Source organism: Colius striatus, chromosome 3 (assembly GCF_028858725.1).
Source record: "Colius striatus isolate bColStr4 chromosome 3, bColStr4.1.hap1, whole genome shotgun sequence".
NCBI lineage: Eukaryota > Metazoa > Chordata > Aves > Coliiformes > Coliidae > Colius > Colius striatus.
In genome coordinates, this window is record NC_084761.1 from 9,135,371 (window position 1) to 9,155,051 (window position 19,681).

At 38.9% G+C, this 19,681-nt stretch overlaps 1 protein-coding gene across 2 annotated transcripts in view; it reads right to left on the reverse strand.

The window, feature by feature from the left end:
• Positions 1–1,633: 1,633 nt before the first annotated feature.
• SMG1 (SMG1 nonsense mediated mRNA decay associated PI3K related kinase) overlaps positions 1,634–19,681 on the reverse strand; it is a 66,643-nt gene continuing 48,595 nt past the window's right edge. For both annotated transcript variants that reach the window (XM_061994366.1, XM_061994365.1), the window contains 22 exons: positions 19,396–19,644; positions 18,879–19,017; positions 18,681–18,790; positions 17,850–18,068; positions 17,227–17,417; positions 16,456–16,628; positions 15,803–16,082; positions 14,541–14,813; positions 14,217–14,451; positions 12,597–12,823; positions 11,543–11,693; positions 11,263–11,452; positions 10,579–11,048; positions 9,476–9,613; positions 8,504–8,656; positions 7,316–7,495; positions 6,869–7,096; positions 6,331–6,542; positions 6,030–6,136; positions 5,145–5,324; positions 4,899–5,005; positions 1,634–4,246 (listed from right to left, as the gene is read on the reverse strand). In XM_061994366.1, the coding sequence (XP_061850350.1) occupies positions 4,169–4,246; positions 4,899–5,005; positions 5,145–5,324; positions 6,030–6,136; positions 6,331–6,542; positions 6,869–7,096; positions 7,316–7,495; positions 8,504–8,656; positions 9,476–9,613; positions 10,579–11,048; positions 11,263–11,452; positions 11,543–11,693; positions 12,597–12,823; positions 14,217–14,451; positions 14,541–14,813; positions 15,803–16,082; positions 16,456–16,628; positions 17,227–17,417; positions 17,850–18,068; positions 18,681–18,790; positions 18,879–19,017; positions 19,396–19,644 (4,290 nt within the window). In that variant the 3' untranslated portion in view covers positions 1,634–4,168. The remainder of the gene's footprint in view (positions 4,247–4,898; positions 5,006–5,144; positions 5,325–6,029; positions 6,137–6,330; positions 6,543–6,868; positions 7,097–7,315; positions 7,496–8,503; positions 8,657–9,475; positions 9,614–10,578; positions 11,049–11,262; positions 11,453–11,542; positions 11,694–12,596; positions 12,824–14,216; positions 14,452–14,540; positions 14,814–15,802; positions 16,083–16,455; positions 16,629–17,226; positions 17,418–17,849; positions 18,069–18,680; positions 18,791–18,878; positions 19,018–19,395; positions 19,645–19,681) is intronic.

The following is a 19,681-nucleotide window of genomic DNA, read 5'->3' on the forward strand; positions in this document are numbered from 1 at the left end:
CCTATTTTCAATTAAATTCTTTACCTAAAACATGTGAACAATATACTCAATAACTATTCTCTGCTTAAAAAAAAGCAGGTTTTAATTTATTACTTGGTAATAATGCAGAAAGATGGATGGCAGGTGACATCCTAAACTTTTTTCCCAGTCCAATTCTCTCATGCAAAAAAAAAAAAGTGTCTGACAATTTTAGGGAAAGCTTGTAAAAAAAGAAAAGTTGGGGAAGTGTGATTCTGTGAAGTGGAAAGAAACATTTAAAGTTCCTGAGTGTGCTAAAATAAGATGGACACATGTACTAGGCACAGAACACACTCATGAATAATCAAAGCAAGTTAACCTTGAGGACTATTTAGGAAAATAGAGCTTTAACCTCTCCAAGCCCTCCAGTGTTTCTGAAAGAATATTTTTAGATGGTGCTTTTCAGTCAGGCATCACAAAGCAGTGAACAAGATTAATATTATTTGACCAGTTCACCAGAGTGGACAGCTGATGGCTGGTACACACCCTGCACTGGAGTTTGTGCAGTGAAACATCCTCCTTTCTCACACAAGGTAACCACATGCTAGCATTAAATGGCACCAGTGCTTTTATAGATGTCTCCTATTTCCTTAGAAAACTGGCTCCTTCTCTCTGATTTATATGGGAGACTCAAGTCCTTGTCTATTTTTCAAGCTTCTGTAAAACTGTGTTACTACTTCAATAGACTGACCACTGCAGGCAAAAGTAATTGTTGCAAATGAAAAAACTCATCATTAAGTGCCTGCAAAGTACCAAAATTTGTTATCTGTACACATCTATTCCAGTTATTAACTTGACACTGCCATTATTCCACCAAAACAACCTAGGACACCACTAATGACTCCGGGTTGTTTAAACACACCCCAGAGCAGGACCCACATCCTGGCTTTAGAGAGGGCTTTACAGAAGGGGAGTGGGGAGAGAGACAAACAAGCAACTAGCTTTTCAAAAGGTTAAGAGCACCTCAACTCCTTGCCTCTAGAGTTATAATTGGGAGGGGGTAACAACTTAGAACTGATGAGCATACTTCCAGAAATTCATTTGTGGCATAGTCCCTTGGTTAGCACTTAACTGCAGGTCAGCACGGTGCAGAAAATTGCCTTCAGCTGAACGGTTTAACTTCTGTAGCTTCAGCTGGTTGCTATATATTTGCAAGGATTTGATCCCAGATTTGCATTATTATAGGTCTGTCTTACTGCAGGAAAAAAAAGTACAACTAAGACATTTACTGAAAAAAATGAAGGGATGGTATCTCTTTAAAAGCAACACATCTTTTAACAAGATAATGTAACTAATGTAGTCTTATTATAAGCAAGATGCACGTGCAGATCTGTATTTTAGGCTCAGCCAAGACCTATATTTTATTTTAACTAAGACTGTCCCAATTTGCCATACTGCCAACCTTTACCAAGAAAAAAAGCAACGACACACAAAAGCTGACAGCCCCACTGACGCCTCAGCCTGGGAGCTGTCTCCTCAGTATCAGTTACACAAATTCCAGTCTCTGTAGAACCCTGGTCTAATTTGGGAGTTGTTTTGTATTAGGCACTTCATCCTTCCCCCCTACTTTTCATAAGCACAAGTGGTTTTTGCATACAAGGAAATTATGAATGCATATTTTTAATTCAAAAACTTTATTAAATTATGCAGTAAGAACCCATCTCCACACAAGTGTTTCATTTCTGGATAGCAGAGGTATAATACATGAGCCACAGGTGAGTGCATTGCCCCTCCCTTCCCCCCAGGCTTCCAAGAAATAAAAGCAGCATGTATAATACACTCTTGTTACTAGGGTGCTCCAAACAAATTGGCTTCTAAGGTTATTTTTAACTGGAGAAAACTAAAAAAGACCTAGAATGTCAAGTGCTTTGTTCTGCATATGAATGTTCTTCACTGCAACACTCAATGCACGGCTTGGCAGAGGGTTCAGGAAGCAAGGGCAGTGGAATGCATTTGCACGGGCATCCTTAGAGATAAAGCCTGTGACTTCCCCTAATCAGGCAGTCAGAATGCAAAAAAAGGCCATGTGTCTGTTGAAAATGCTCATGCTTCAAAGTGCATGTCCACAGAAAATTGGCAACAGAGGAGAGAGCGAGTTCTAAGACCTAGTGGGGAGGCAGAGCAGTTAGCAATAGTGCAAACAGGGAAAATAATACAAGTCCATCACTTACACTTGGTATTAATTTGTGTTATCTGAAAATCACTAGCCAAGCTTTCTACTCAGATGAACTGCTGCAAAGCCATTCATTCATGAAATGAATTTTATGCCAGTAGTGGGCTTGGCTCAAATCCTTTAATACTTAGATTCTGATTGAAAACAAAAACTGCATTTCAAGTGTATTTTTACTCTGAAAAGTGACTAAAATGGCATAGAGCATCTTCCCACATCTCTTGTTTTTCAGCAACCGTGTATAATGAATTCACCGAGTTCACAAAAAGGAAACGTGTTCCAGAGCTACACAAATGTACCTGGGCTGAGAACGCCACTGTGCATTTCTGCTTTAGCTATCAGCACCTGCAAGACTAACTGAATTGGTTTTGGCTTATTCACTCTAAGAGTAAGAAGTAGCCTTTTCCTAAAGGTGTCCCACTTGAAAAAGGAAGGGAGACATCTTTCAGGCAACCAGCAGACAAGCTGGACACCGAGCTAAGAAAGAAGATGTCATTACTAGAGAGACTTTTCTGACCATCATCACACTCTGAGTGCAGAACTGATTTTAAAAAGAAATCCAAAAAACCTTGGAGGAAGATTCACTATGGATGAATTCTTGAACAATCATCTAGAGAAGTCATATGGCAAAGGAAAATTACTTTGCAGGAATCTTTACAGATCTAGTTGAAGAAAAATTGGAGAGTCCTTCATTTCTTGGATTATATGTATACCCCTGTGAACTGAAGCATTATAATTTACAAGCGTAAACTAAAAGTATGAGGAAAGTGAAGTAAAAAGCATATCACTCTACCTCCACCAGAACATCACTTTATTGTTTATCTGTCATCAACAATGTAAAACTCTACTAGGTACTCTATCCCGGTTTTTAAAAAGGTAAAGATTACATTGGATTAGCTACGTCGTACGAAAGAAACTACAGCAATCACAGTAGAATGAGGTTGGAGGGACAGTTTGAATTACAAAAAAGTGTACACTGCAAGCAGAGGGAAGTGCACGTTAAACCAAATGCCTGTAGGATTCATTACTTTTAAATGCACAGTGACAATTTTGAGAAACTGTACATAATAGAATCACAGAAATGACTTTAAAATAACCAAAATTACATTTTGCATTTGACCATCCAACTCATGAGCAATCATTGATGTCCTACATTTTCAGTGCTTTTGGAAAATTCATTTACCAAACAAAATTTAAGTTGTTAAATTTGACTGAACTGTGAAGTAGAAGGATTGAAATAAAAAGTATATTGGAAGTACGCCTAACCTACAAGAATAAGCCAAGAGGGGGGTGTGTGCAAGGAGAAGCTGGGAGGGAGGAGAGAAAGGAAAGAGGAAAAAGGGAGAAGAGAACAAAGGCTTCTTCTTCTATCTCAGAAGTTCTTCCAATGCAGCGCATATCCGATGTACAGCTCTTTGCTTTCAGTCTGTTTCTGAAGTTTACATTTTGTAGCCTTTTCCATACTAACTGGTCGACTCAACCAGCACTGTTGCCAGGCAACAAGAGTTACAAGAATCTGAATGCATCAAATCTTCCCTTGCTGTGATTTCTTCATGGCCCCCTTGGTTTGTTTTTTCTGTTTTTCTTTGAACAGGGTTCGGTGTTTCCTGAATTGTTCACAGGGTCAGGTGGAATTGAGTTCCAAATCACTCTGCGCTTTGTAGCATCCCGATTTCTTTCTGCAGCCAACCCCCAGACACGTTTGCAGTTCTTCCGGAGCAGAAAGACAAACCGTGTTGTTCAAGCGGTGAGCTTCCACCCTTGACCGTGGGGGTTGCAGACCATTGTGTTTAGCGTATCCCTGAGTGCAGCTATCCTGCAGGATTCACTTCCCAGTGCACCGAGATTTCCTAGGTTTCCTCAGATTAAGCCCCAGTATGCATCACCACCGACTGTGGTGCGGCTACGGATGCCTGAGGCCGAGTTGATTCTGGTGGATGTCTGACCTCGCTGAACCAGACTCATCTGCTTTCTCCCTACTCATACCCAGGCAGTCCAACCTTCATACAGCTGAGCCAAGTTATCTAGATTAGTTGCTTCCTTAATCACAAAGTCAACCTATTAAAAAGGTCAAACAAGTAATTAAAAATGAGATAGATTTTTTTTTTTTTAAGTGTACAAGTGATGTGAAAATTTACTGATGTCACCTGCAAATACAAAGTTTCAGTGAGAACACTCTATAGTAGCTGTAAAGCTAATCTTACACAACTTTGGGCAGTTCACCTCAGAAATAGGAATCTACACTAGAGGGACAAAAAAAAGACCATGCAGCACTTTATTTGTAGCCTCTACCCTGAATGTTCTCAAATTTACCTGGATATCTGGGTCCCCAGAACCAGGAGAGTGGTTGTGTTACCCTAGTGAACACAGACAAGTTCTGTCCTACAGACAGCTGTACTATCTCACATTCTCCCTGGATATCAACATTTGTTACATAGCTCTTTGTTGTGTATCAGTAAACTAACAGTTTTATCCAATTCCTGACTTTACATAAGTCTACGATGTAGAAAACAAAAAAACCCCAAACACAGCACCACAAGGCAGCAGCGTTCCTTGACTTGCATTGGTGCATAAATTGTACCTCCAAAGGGACCTCCTCATTCACAACAGGATTTCAGTCTTTAAGGCCTACCTCAGCATACACAGATGTGTTTACTACCATATACTTACAGCAAGGACTGCTACCGAGGCTTTACTATTTTCAACTCACCTGTTCAGCAACAGACATTCTCCTGTTGGGATCCACATCTCGGCCCTCTAACTTGGCTTTGACCCGCTTCCACACGCTAACTGCATATGAATTCCTTTCCTGCACAGCTAGAGGTACAAAATACAACAACATTGAGTTTGACATTCCTGCACAGAAGCCCACTGGTATGTTTTGGGGTCTTTTGTTGTCAGTTGCAGATTTCTTGGTTTATTTTCCGTGGGTTTTTTTCCCCAGCCCTGTATTTACCTTTTCCTGTCTTAGGGTCCCTGGCTGTCTTTTTGGGACTACAGGCAATACTTTTGCCAGTTCCTGGGACTGTGCTTGGAGGAGTATCTGCTGACGTGGCAAGATTTTTCTGAATCAGCTTTCTTGCATTCTGTGACATCACCTCTGGCTGAGTTTTCTGCCCTGTATTGCTACGTACAGCTGGAAAGAAAGTTTAAAAGTGTTTGAAGTATTCAAAATAATACATTATAGACATAAGAAAATGCACAATTAAACACGTATCAAATGCAGCTACCAGTACTTCAGTACAAATGTGTATTTTAAACTCTGCACCACTTCAGTCTAATTTCTTTTACTGAGGGGTTGTGTTCCACTAAGGAACATTTATTCACATTAAGCAAATATTTATCACATCTGAACCTCTAATTCTGCCATTTTCTATGGCAATTATAAAACACAAATCTTGTGCTTGACAGATATCAGGAACCTGTGCTTAGTCCAAATGTTAACCATGGAATAATCCTTGGAACAGGAAGAAATCCATGCTCATATGAAACTTTTTTCATGCTTTTAACTGTACGTAATGTAAATTCTGCAAGTGTGGATGCCTTGAAGATTTCAGGATTTATTCCAATGTCACCATAAGTTTTAATACTGATTTCAACGGAAAGCACAGCTCAGTTAATCCACATGACAATACACTCCCCATGTTCTGAGCTTTGTGGAGTGAATCCAGATCTTGAAGGTTATTCAAAGACAGTCGTTCACTACTGCACACTGAGTGATTTTATAGGCTTTTATAGTCTTACAAGACTGTCTGTATTTTAAAGTTGAATAAAAGTTTTGATCCCCTCTCTAATACCAATTCCTGAAGTTTCAATGTCTATAGTTTTTTTCCAGCATTACCTGCAGCAAAGGTTGGCTGATAGGTAGCAGCTGACGTTGGGCTTGAGCATTCATTTGCTGTATCCGTGACTAAGGGTGATGCAAAACCCACTAGATTATTGTAGACACTAGGAAATATAATAGAGCTGATGAATATTCATGCAACTACTTGACTTACTGAAAACTCAAAAAGAAAGTCAAAATTTTGCAAAAAGATTTCTACATTGTAAGACAGACACCAAGGAGGTACCCCAGGCCGTGTTTCTGCTGTATACACATCCATCAGCCAAAACACCTTCACCTGAGAAGGTGACTTTCTTACCTTTGGCTCTGTGTTTTTAGTTCTTTCAAGGTGGGAGTTATTTCCTGCAGCATTTCAACATGTTCCTGACTGCGGACTTGACCCATAACCTGAACTAATGTAAACAAAACTGTCTGAATATTATCTTGCCACGATTTATATTCGCCCAAGAACTGCCTAACACTGTTCTCATAGGGAACATCTTCGCCATCTGCCAAAGCTGCTTCTTCATCCTGTAACAGAGATGTGCAAAAAGGTTAACTGTCTGCTGAATTTTGGCTGAGAGAATAAAGTTGAGCATTTCTTAGCCTTTTCAGTGCCTCAGTTTGTCATTTGACTACATATAACCAGAATTTTCAGTACTTCCATCTAAAAAGAATATCCAGAAATAAAGCTTTATGAATTCTTAGGGATTAAATCGCTTTTATATCTTGAACTCTATAGGCCTGAACACATGTCACTGTTTATAGATACTTCAAACAGCACCTAGTTTCAAGTGTTATTTTTCTTAAACTATACTGACATGGGTTTGAGGAATAAATCCAAGTTGCAGACATACCTTTGCCATAGCTTTCAGTAGATGTTTGACATCTCCAAGTTGTCTGTTATGACCCGTGAGCACAGTTTTAATACTATCCACCAGATTCTGAATTGTTTCACAAACTGTTTCTGTTTGCTGTTCTCTTTCAGTTTGTACTGTTCGCTGTGTAGATATTTCCTGGGTCAACTGCTTGTGAGCTGAGTGAAGCCATTCAGAGCTGCCAATAGGATGTTCAAGACCAGTGCCCTAAAAATAACAGAAATATTTTTGTATCTGTATCCGGAGATAAAATGCAATTACTGGGTAGATGCTACTGCCAAGTGTCTATCAGCTGATGGAATAAACTCTAATCCACAACCCATTAGAAGGTATCCATAACATTAATTTAGAATGAAGGACAAAATTTAGAACTCATGATTACAGTGATTCTGTCATGTTACATATTTCGCTCTGACCTTTACTTACCACTCTCTGAAGCAGGCGAAGCTCCAGCTCAGAGACTGAACTGTTGAACTGCGACGCAAATGAGCACATTTGTTGACAGCGTTTGAGAAGTTCAAATAATGCAGCATCCAGGTTTAAGGCTTCTGCTGTTCTAGTGCGTAAACTTTCAAAATGAATGATATTACTGCAGAGGAAAGTGACCTGAAGATCAAAGAAAGAGTGAGAAAACATGATTCCAGTTAAATTGACTGATAATAAGCTAAATATGAGCCAGCAATGTGCCCTCATGGCCAAGAAGGCCAATGGCATCTTGGGATGCAGCAAGAAGAGTGTGGCCAGCAGGTCAAGGGAGGTTCTGCTCCCCCTTTACTCTGCCCTGTTGAGGCCTCATATGGAGTCCTGTGTCCAGTTCTGGGCTCCTCAGATCAAGAAGGATAGAGAATTTCTGGAGAGAGTCCAGCACAGGGCCACCAAGATGATCAGGGGACTGGAGCCTCTTCCTTATGAGGAAAGGCTGCAGGAACTGTGGCTGTTTAGTCTAGAAAAGAGGAGACTAAGGGGAGATCTTATTAACATTTACAAATATCTAAATGGTGGGTGTCAGGAGGTTGGGGCATCCCTTCTTTCTATTGTATCTAGTGACAGGACAAGGAGTAATGGGATGAAGCTGAAACACAAAAAGTTCCACTTAAACATAAGAAAAAACTATTTCACTGTTGAGGTGAGGGAGCCCTGGCACAGGCTGCCCAGAGGGGTTGTGGAGTCTCCTTCCCTGGAGGTCTTCAAGACCCGCCTGGACATGTTCCTATGCGACCTGATCTAGGTGACCCTGCTTCTGCAGGGGGGTTGGACTAGATGATGTCTAAAGGTCCCTTCCAACCCCTACCATTCTATGATTGTATGAAATCATCTGTTATACAAACTGCATTTGTTCCATGTCCTTAGAAGGTCAGAATTTTAAATACATCAGTAAAGCCACTCTGTTACAGTAGTGGCTTCATTTCAGGGTCAGCCAACCATGCAGCAGTACTCTCAGAGATTATTCATATTGCTTTTAAAGTGGGATTTTGAAGTGGAAGTCCCAGAAGTACTTGGTTATCTATGTTTGTTCTTCAGACGCTGAGGAGGAAAAATACTTTCAACGTATAACTCAAGTAGGAAATACAGAGTGAACACACTTCTCAACTCCATAGTACTAATGCATAGTACCTGACTTGCTCTTTGACTTTCTTTCAGTACAAGGCTTCTTCTTTCAGCAATAGTGGCATCGAAATCTTGCAAGACTGGTGCTAGTGCAGGATTAGCACCTCCTGCCCATTTTAAACGCTGCTCAATACTTGCTTCAAGTGCTGCTAGTTTCTCCTGCATTGGAGAAGAAAAAGAATACACAGACTATCCATACTGATACATATAACATCTTAAGCCTAACTTTAAAAATAAATATGCACATATATACATGCAGACATGTTCTTATATAAAAAATACCCTTATATAAAAAATAATGTGGTATTTATGATTGGCCAATATCAGCTTATGCTGTTTAAAGGTTTGTTTTCAACACATTACAACTGGATTTGATTGTTATGAAAACAGTCACCTGCCTAGATCTTAACCTATAAAAAAAACACAGAAGCAAGTTAAAAGTCATAGTTCTTGACTAAACACGATATAAAAGTCAGAGTCTTGAATTATTTTACAAATCATTTTCAAAAAATGATTTCAAACAGTACCTTCACAACTAAAAAGGAAATTAAAATTCAATAAGCTAATCAGTATTTACTTCAAACAACTAAATGTTCCCTACTACTGACACCCAAAAGCCTAAAAAGCTGAGCCAAGCCACAGCACACAGAAATCTTGAAATACAGGATAACTGATTTGTCCAGACCTGCAAAGGAAGATCTAAAGCAGACAGACTTAAAGAATAAGAGCATGACTGTCCTTCAGAAGGAAAGGTACTTTCACATATTTGTATTTTAGCTCATGAAACAGGTATTCTGATATTTCAGAGAATATTTTGTATGAGACACCAAACTCAATGTAACAGTATACGTCAGCCAGCCAGAGATCAATTAAAAAAAAACACTAAACTTGTGCTTCAACAGCATAAGAGAACATAACCTGCAGGTAGCATATCCATTCCAATATGCTGCTAAACAAACCTCAGAAAAACAGTAGTACCTGGACTGTTGCAATCGAAGCTTCGATCTGACTGAGCGTATGAAGTTTCTTTTTCATGTTGGCTAAAATTGCAGAACGAGGTGGAGGAGTAACAGAAATAGCTTGTGGGCGACTGATGAGGAGATCTTCATGCTGCCACTTTAAGAAAATAATGGGAACACGTGTTTATCACTATTGCTCAGCAAGGCTTCACAAGTGGCAGTTCTAGTACTCTGGTACACTTTGTAACTCAAGGCTTTTTAAAATAGCTACGTGTCAGCACACTTAAAAGTCCTAAATCATTAGAGCATCAAATCACATAAGTAAGTGTAAATTATGTTTTGCTGGCCTGGATATTTATAACATTAATCAGTCATTAACTTAACTTATGAAAAGTGACTTCTACACATTTCCCTGATCTAAAAGAAAATACATCGATAATCAGAAACAATTTATTTCAACGCATTATAACCAAGACAATTTTGCTTACCAGTCTATGAAATGGTTTAACTGACATGAAGAAAGCCTTTACCCTCAATCTACAAATCACTACAAAGTAAAAGATTGATGATGCTACAATACAACTGGGTACCAGCACACAGTCCAAGGCACACAACAGCATTTAGCTAAAGCCTCACAAAAGAACGTTTTCAGGATTAACACGGCTGCTATTCATATTGTTTCATGAGGCCAACAGTGGAGCAAGGAGACAGTTAACACATGAAAGAAAGGTACAAGATGACATTCAGCAATTCATACCCTGTTTGTCCCTTAAAATCCTAGTCTGAAAAAAAAGGGGACAACAGGACATCATCATTAGTAAGGAAGCCAGTGAATGACGACTTCTCCAATAAATGACTTAATGGTTATTGAAATAAAAATAAAATGGACTTGAAAAATAATTTATATATGGCCCCATTTGCATCTTCCAAAGCAGTTGGTGTTCAAAAGCAGCAAGCTGTAACACTTTTTCCTTACATATTTGCAATACTTTAAATCCAAACTACTTTATCAAGATAATCTAAGCTCAATCAACAAAATATGAAGTTCTTGTGCTCAGACACAGTAACCAAAGCTCACTTTCCACAGAAACACTTTGGAAAGAACACACATTGTGGTCTAACCTGAAACATGGCAATATGCAGCTGTACTCTCTGAAGACTGGTCTTGCAAGATGAAATACTGGTTTCAAGTCTGCGCACCAGATCGTGCTTCTTCCACGCGGTATCATATGAACTGGCCAACACTGTTGCCCTGTTCATGACCAACTGCGAGAACTTGCCGATTTGGATGTTGTGCTCCACAGCTTTCTTGCACAGGTCATCCACAGAAACTTTGCTTTCTGCTCCAAAGTCTTTAGCTTCTACCTGAGCAATGATATCGACACCCAAAGCGCTGATGAAACTGCACAAAGTAAGTCCCAAAGCTTGATTTGGAAGGCCTATTAAAAGCTGTCTCACAAAGTCAGCTGTGAAAGCCTTGATTGGTTTGGCCATTTGGTCTTCACTAAAACAAGAGTTTCTGTAAAGGGCTTTCACGTTGACCATTTGAACAGGTCCATTTACCGCATTCTGGTCTTCAAGTGAACTGATCCCTTTTAAAGGAAAGAAACAGTGTTTTTGTTATAAACATCTGAAAATACGGTCTGATACAAACACAGCAATGTTACAAGAACTAAATTTCTTCATACTTGCCACATATAAAAGGTAAATTGTGGTAAGAGTGACTAAAATTTTGCATTCTTCTCTAATGGACGTGGGATGAGAAGTGGACAAAGCGATACTGAATCTTGGATAACATTTATTTACCTGACAGTGTTTTAGAAAAGGTACCACAGAGCCTGAAAAACTCTTTAATTGTTTGCAGTCTCTTCAGAAAGAAGATTTCCTCCAGAACTTGCCGATTATTGTCATCATCAAAGAAGTTCACTTGGGTGCTGCGGGCTTCCCTAATTATGTCAATCTTACGCCAAGCAACAGGTATTTCCATCTTGTTTAGCTGTGTAACATAAAGGAAATAAATCAGGTTTGGTTTTATAAAACTTTCATGTTCCTGACTCAGAGTATTCTGAAAAGAACAAATCCATACCTTCTCGATCAATAAACCAAATGCAGTTTCCACTTGAGCAAACATTCCATCAAAGGCTACCAAAAGCATCTGACCAGCTGACATTTTGGGAGTTTCATCAACTGAACCGTTTCTTGGCTGAATGAGTTCACCATACTGAGCATGAAGTACTCTTAAAAAACAAGAAAGTTTACATGGTTTCACTTAGTCCCCAAGAAATCACTACAATTTTCTTAAACTGACTAATCTCACAAAGCAGACTGGAATTAAGTTGTCCCTCAACAAGGTGAAATTTTTGCACTTCCCCACTTACTCCCTGAATCCTAATGCTGGTCTCATCAGAACAGCAAAGGATACCATCTAAGATGGACCAGTTTCCTATGAGCATGGTAAAAGTTATGAAGCTTCCTTGAAAACCAAGTATCGGTTTTATAACATAGGCATGTAACTGACTGAATGGAGCATGGGGTAAAAAGGTGGAGGATGAGCTTCCAGGTTATGGCTGAGATGGTTTAACAGAGTGCCATTCCTGAAAGGGCAATTTTATCCTCTCCCTCCCTTATATCTCTTCCGACCTTCAACTAAGAGGCTGAGCAGACTTGCCAATGGGTAAGCCAGGAAGAAAGCTAAGAGAAGATAAACAAATATCTATCACTTTTTTTTGTTTGGTTGGGGTTTTGTATTTTGGTTTTTTTTAATCAAGCCACTGATTCATTATGCAAAAGCTACTCATCAAGCCTCCTGACAAGAGGAGTGTCATGCTTACAATCTCTCCCTTTCACAGATTCCTCATACCAACTAACAGACCTGTTCCCATTTTTACCATCTCAACTTCAAACATAATATCTAACCACATATTTTGATTACCAAAAGTCAACTTTAAGCCTATGTAAATATAGCTCTACATTCGTGGATAAACACACAGAGAGGAAACATGTGCACTTCAGGCACTGCACTCTTAAGGGTATTGTTGGGCTAGAAAAACCTGTATGTCAAACAAATAACAACATTTAGACCAATTATTTTTCTTGAGTCTTCATTTGCTCCTACCTGCACTAAAAAATAAGTGATTTACCTTGCAACATCAATGTAATGAGTATGTGTTTCTTCCTCTAGTCCCATAGCAGCATTTCGTAAGTAGGCTTGAAGAGATTCAACCAATGTTTGCAAAGGGACTCCATCAGTTGTTTGTTCAATAAGAGTATCTAATTCATGGAGCATACTTTCTAAAGTATACTCTCCTTTCATTAAGCACCTCAGCGCTTCAGGAAAAATGATCTGTCGGAAGTTGGAGTTCAGCTCCTGTTGGGAAGGAAGTAAGCACGAAAGCCTAAGAAATTTTCCTTCCTCAAGAAGTATCACATGCAACATCTTCTTTCTCATTTTAGTATTACATCCCCTTGCTGTACACATTACCTAAAAGATTACATGATGGTGGTCAGCCAAGAGTCAAAATCTACTTTTTTTGTTGTTAAAAAAAATAAATCAAGAATACTTTAAACCTTGTTGTACACACCCAGACATCTGACATCTGCATAATCCAGCAACAACTACCTCAAGAGCATCAGCAGCAATCCCTTACAGTCTTCCCCAGCAGAGAGAAATCACACCTTGCAAATCAATTTCATCAACATATATAGCTTTTCTTTTCCATTATGTTAACTATAAATTAGTTATTTATTGAATTTATGATCTGCTAAATTGATTAAACTAGACAAGGCAAAAGAATGTAAGACTTTCCAGATTATGATTACCTTGCTGGAGCCCTACTCATGCTGCAGAAATCAATGCAAGCAGCATAAAGCAATTTTCCCCAAGCAGAATGCATCAGAGTGCTAAAGGCAGCCACAGAAAGAACCAAGCAATGTGCTCTGTCTCCAAGGTGAGACAAGACATACCAACAAGATTAGTTATTTTGACTGCTCAGTGAGCTCACAGGGAGGACAACACCACGTGGGTGAAAGACCTCAGGTGCGATTGGAGAGCAAAGAAACAAAGTGATGAAAAAATCTCTGTGTACTTACACAGGTTGGTAGGAAAATATTTTTCTAATTCAATACAGTGGAATCAAAAGCCTCAAAAAGCTATTTACAGCAGTCACAGCTCATAAACCACCTATCTTCAGCAGATATTTTACTCAAGCTGCCACTAATGGTTTTTTGTTCCATTGGAAATATTCCTAAACCACAGAATAGTAAAAATATTTTTCTCCTTCCCAATCTTGCAGATAAGGGCTTGTAAAACAGTTCTTCAAAATTTGTCTCAAACTACTTGTTTTAGGTGAAAATATATAAGGTTTATCAGGAACAAAAAAGAGAAAGAGCACGGGTTAAACAGTCTGGAAGTTGTTCTGGACTGCCAGTAACAGAATAAAAGAATGAAAGCAAGACATAAAGCTGATATGTCTGATAATAACTTTTCTTGAGGTTATCAGATGTATTTACTTGACAACAGTTTTTAGAGTTTGTCATGTATAGATAAAAATGGTTTCCCTCCAACCAATAAACATGCAAATGGCAGTAGGAAATGTCTGTTCAGCTCAGCCAAATACAGCAATCAAGATTAATGTCCAACAAAAAACCCTCAGCAACATCATAAACATTTAGCTGTTAAAGGAAGAATCTGTTAAGAATGGCTTAACTGAAGTCTCAGAAGGCTAAGGATGAGGAAAGAAAAAGTAACATAGAAGTGTCACCTGAAGTGAGATATATACTCCATTCGCTAGGTGAACAGCTTCTGACGCTTCAATTGGGTTAGGGATATCTAAGTCCTGGGGTACAAGATGACACTGCTTCAGCAACTGTACAAGGCATGTAACATTCCCACTCATGCTGCAAAGCTCCTCCAAGAACCAGGCTCCATCTCTTGAAGTCAAATCAACCAGTTGCTCTCCAGCACTAGATGCTGCACCTTCCATCATCAGATTTCGCCTAGATGAATTATGACAGTTAGTAAACCTGCCTGCTACTGCATTCTCCACATGAATGTGTATAAAAACATCTCATGAGAGGGAACTCACTTTGTCAGCGTACAAAGAGCAGAGATGATGACGCTTGCTAAGCTCAGGGAACCCTCCTCTCCATTTTCATGAAGGAAAACTTTTATGCAGCGTTCAATTTCTTTCAGCTGCTCTTCACAAACAGGTACAGTAACTGCCTCCTGCTTCAAACGCTCCATCTGCCTGATCAGTCTGTTATTTATATCTGCTGCGTAGCGCTGCAGAGTCATTTCTGTAGCAGTTATGAACTGACACATACTTGGAGGTGGCTGAGGAGCATATTGCATTTCATACCTGTAAAACAAAAGCACAACGACAAAATCCTGCCTTCTCAAGTGCTAGCAAATTGCATTCTGCTCTGGGGGAAGGAAGAATACTCTGCATTTGAAGAGTTCCCACCTCATCTACTGAATATTAACTCTAAATATCACAGCAGTTGATGGCTATCCTGAGGATGCTTTCATAAAGTTCCAGAATGCACAAGGGGTAATTGGGCTTAAGCTGGAACAGAAAAAGTTCCATTTAAACATAAGAAAAAGTTGTTTTACTGTGAGGGTGAGGGAGCCCTTGCACAGGCTGCCCAGGGAGGGTGTGGAGTCTCCTTCCTGGAGGTCTTCAGGACCCACCTCATTGTGTTCCTGTGTGACCTGATCTAGGTGGACCTGCTTCAGCAGGGGGGTTGGACTAGATGATCTCTAAAGGTCCCTTCTAATCCCTACAACTCTGTGATTCTATGACAGTTCACACCTCTTTGCAAGGACAGAAGACAATAGTCTTCTACCATAGCCCCTGAGGTAACGAATGAATAGACTATAAGAAATAGGAAGGAAACATGTTTCAGTGTAAATGCTTGAATATCATCTAGATCTTGTAAGCTAAACTGAAATAATGCTGAAATGGCCTGACTTCAGAAGTAAAAAAAGTTTGAAAGTCTGCTTAATAATAACATTTTAATTTACTGAAGTGATTTTTAAAATACTAGAAGCTTTTAAAAACCCTAAATTTCACTACCCTAAAGTCATAAACATGGTGCTGTGTAATGAACAAATGAAGAACAGTTACTTAGTTTTCCTTTTTGTAGTACACAGATTAAATTCTGGAACAGTATTTTGAAAGTAGTTTCTCATTTTTTCCTCTAAAGTTCTGGAGTTACAACTTAATCTTGTCTTGCTTCATAATTAGATCCATCCTCAGAAGACTAATAATTTTGATTAGAAAACGAAAATCCCGAGAATAGCTTGAAAATTCCATTCTTGAAATATTCCATTTTTCTGTCAACTTACTTCCTGAAGATATCCTGACAACGCTCAATCGTCATGTTACAGATGAGTTCCTCCATCCAGGTTTTCCACTGCTCTATTCGGTGCTTCTGAAACACAGCTTTTGGATACTGAAGAGCTACCGTCGCATAGTTGTGCAATTGTTCAAGACAACCACGTAACACGGATCTTCTCTGCTGAAGAAGAGCACCAACTTCTCCTTCCAGTTGTTCACACTGACTGATTAGATGTGCCTGGCCTGCATTTTGCAGAAATGCTGTTGCTGGTACATAACTTGGAGGACCTTTTGAGAAAGATGGTTAAAAATGTAGATGTGTCTCTGCAGAACATAAATTTATAACAACCAAATACTGAGCATTAAGGTCTTTTAAAAAGTATTATTTTACTTGTGATAAGAGGCATGAAGAACTCACATTGGGAGTTTTGTGCACAAGGTAAGATCATAATCTCATGTTCAGCTAGGTTAACACAGACACATTCCTTCAGACAGCTTGGCAAAGGAACCTTAAAGTGCTCTAAATCACCCTTTGAAGAACCCCTTTTCATTTATTATACAAGTCATCGCCTTTAAGTTAAAGGCTACTCATAATAACTCTTGATAGTAAACTCTAGTTATTTTCAACCATTAAAAAACCCCCACAAATACTATTTTATACCTAGGTCCATTTGTGTGCTAATCTCTTGAAGAAGACTTGCAAGTTGTGTTGCCTCTAAATTACTGAAAGCAGTTTGGTAATGTGTTATCCACTGCTCAAACTCATTCAGCTTCACCTGGATTGCTTCCTGGACAGCTCTTTGTTGAGACTGCAACTGAGTGTGCTCCGAATACCTGAATTATTGAAGCCACAGAATCAAGTAAGCACTGTGAGAAAAAAAACACTACTATACTTAACTATACTGAATACAAAACCATATTGAACAATATAACTACCTTGTTGACCAGAAAATGAATACTTTCTCACCAATTACATCCAATTTTAACAATGCTGCATTAATAAAAAAATGTTATCCAATAAACCAATGAATACACGATATTCATGCAATTCTGAAACCCCCAATCAATTTCAAATACACTTGAAAAAGAAAGAATTAGAAACTATCAACAGCTGCATTATGTGGATTAATTTGATGAGACACAACATTCAGCACATGCTGTCTCTTGCCATGAGGGTCAAGTGTGAAACATGGACTAGCACAGATTATGTTGATGGAGTATGAGGTGTAAGACAAATAACATTGTTCACTAGGAAAAGGGTTTCAATAGTTCTTCTGTACAATGAGTGACTTGCTTACTGTAATAGTGGCTTTTATCCAGCTATTAATCTTTCTCATATATACATTTTAATGTTTAACTCACAAGCACACTATTCAACAATCAACTGTATTGAACTGTGAGGCTCCCGTTGGAATGTCTGGCTCCTCTGTACCTGTGCTGAAGCGTGTGGGAGGGATGATCCACTCCTTCCGCACCCTCCAGAAATTCTATTTCCTCCAGTAGTTTTCCTTGCAACTTCTCTACATCTGTTAACTGCTCTTGCAGGTTCAGATATTCTTCTAAACTACTGTCCAATTTTGGCAGTACAGCAAGCATTTCATCTCTGTTCTTAAACCAGTTAACCTATAAACAAGACAGAGACATTATAGAGCTGGATTTAATTCAAACAGGTAAGAGAAAGTAGTATGTGGCAGCACTTAACCCTTCAATTACATTGTTCATCTAGGACTACCTCCAGTGCTACATATGCCAAAGCTTAACAGACTTTTTTTTATTTAGATTGCTCTCTAAACCTCTAGTTTTATTCCTCTAGTCCAGATTCAGGCAACACATTAAAGCATGTTTTAGAATTAAGCACACAGAAAATGAAAACTAAGTACTTGCCTCAAGTTCCATGTAGCCACTTCCCTCAATACAAACCAATTTAGCTCAATGACATTTGTGAACTCTTTCCAATAAATTACCACCCTATTCCACCTCTCCCAAAATGCAAATAAAGTGAAAGCACAGGGTCTAATTTGGTTAGGAAACAGAATATTTCTGTAGTAAACTCACCTTGATCTCAGCCACTCTTGAAGAAAACAGACTACGTGTAATATCTCTTTCCATTTCTCTCTTGCTTTGTTTGTTTTCAGCCTGCTGGCCACCACCACCATAGACAGCACCAGCAAATCCTGCTTCACCTCCTGCTGTCCAGTCCACCAGAGGATCATAAACAAAAGCTTCAAGCAACGTAAGCAAAGTCTCTCTCCCACGCCGCATAATATGAAGGACCTGCATCATATTTTAAACAGACTCATTCTGATCTTGTGTTATCCTTGTAGAACAATGGAACTTAACATGCAACATACTGTACTTGGCTAGGTATAGAAATCCTTAACATAGGCCTAACCACTGCAGATAGAGGAGGAGCACCACAATCCATACAAATGCAGTTAGCCTGTAGGAATGTCACTAAAGATTGCATTCTAGCCTTCCACACAAACTCTATACCAACAGACACTTGAATAAAAACCCTCTTCTTTGTTCAGAGTATTTTTCTTTTTAAAACATACCTGTCATGTTTATAAAGGACAGGTCCCGAAGAAAGAGGATAAGCAGAACTTCACTAAAGAAAAAGCTTCAAGGAAACCATAACATTTTACATCTAGACCTACAAGTGCCCTTCCTCTCTGCACTGTAACTGTACCACTACTTACATATACATTTATCTGAAACTCACTTTTCTTAAACACCTCCAATAGGACATATCTAAAATAAGTGCTACTAAAATCACAGTAGAATAGGTGAAGGCTTCATAAAACAACAGAATGTTTAATAAAAGAGTTCTAAAACATTATTTTTCAAGTGATAACCCTCAAGCTTTCTGAAAATTTCCTAACTTACCTGTTCACAAGAAAGTCTGAAAACCCCTTCTACTCCTGTCACTCCAAGTGCTGTTTCGATATTGTGTGTCATCCGGAATGGAACCTTCTCTGGTACCCTAAGGCTTTTTCCTTTAAGATAAAAATGTAAGTTGCTTCTTTTAATTACCAAGAAGAGAAACTTTTTATTTGAATAACATATAACATTTTTTTAAATTACCTTTTTCAAAGCAAACATTATAATCTATGTGGACAACTTCTCCTGTAGTCATATCTATAAGAACATTATCCAGATGTCTGTCTCCAAGACCAATGATGTAGCCAACCATGGACATAACTGCAGTGGATCTTGCATAGGACTTTAAAGAGAGTTTCAGGAAAAAATTATTTGTGGGAATCCTCTGCCAACACATTGGATGACTACCATCTTAAAACATTATTTTAAGTGTAAGACAAATCAAAAGCAACTTATTCCAAGCTGTTGTCTGATGATATTTTTACAAGACTTCATGTCTTAGGCTGACAATTCTACTACAATAATGCAGAGCTGCCAGGTGTATACTCATTTTTTATTCCAGATGGTACAATTACCAACATTTCCTGTCACATGAAACTTCAGCAGTGCTAGTTTACCTAACTCAAGTATCACTGCCTGAACGACACCCCAGACAGTTGTTGCCCCTCACCCCATTAAAACCACAGCCTTTCAAAGGGAAAACATATTTGTTGTAACTCACCTGTGTAACTCTCCACCATTCATCTGGTGTAGTACATGATGACCAGAGCTCCTTAGCTAGGAGATTTGGAGGAGTTGCTTCCATCAGTTCTTCTAGAACAGCCCTCATAACATTCAAGGGCCAGTCACGACGTGATACATCAAGACTAAGCCCAACTGCCTTTAAAGCAGGTCCAATTTTACTGTAGTAAAGTTCACTGGGTCTAGGCACAATTCCAGGATTCTGAGGAGTTTGATAAGAGTCCTGAGCCTAGAAGAGGTAAGAGGGGTAGTTCACATATCACAAC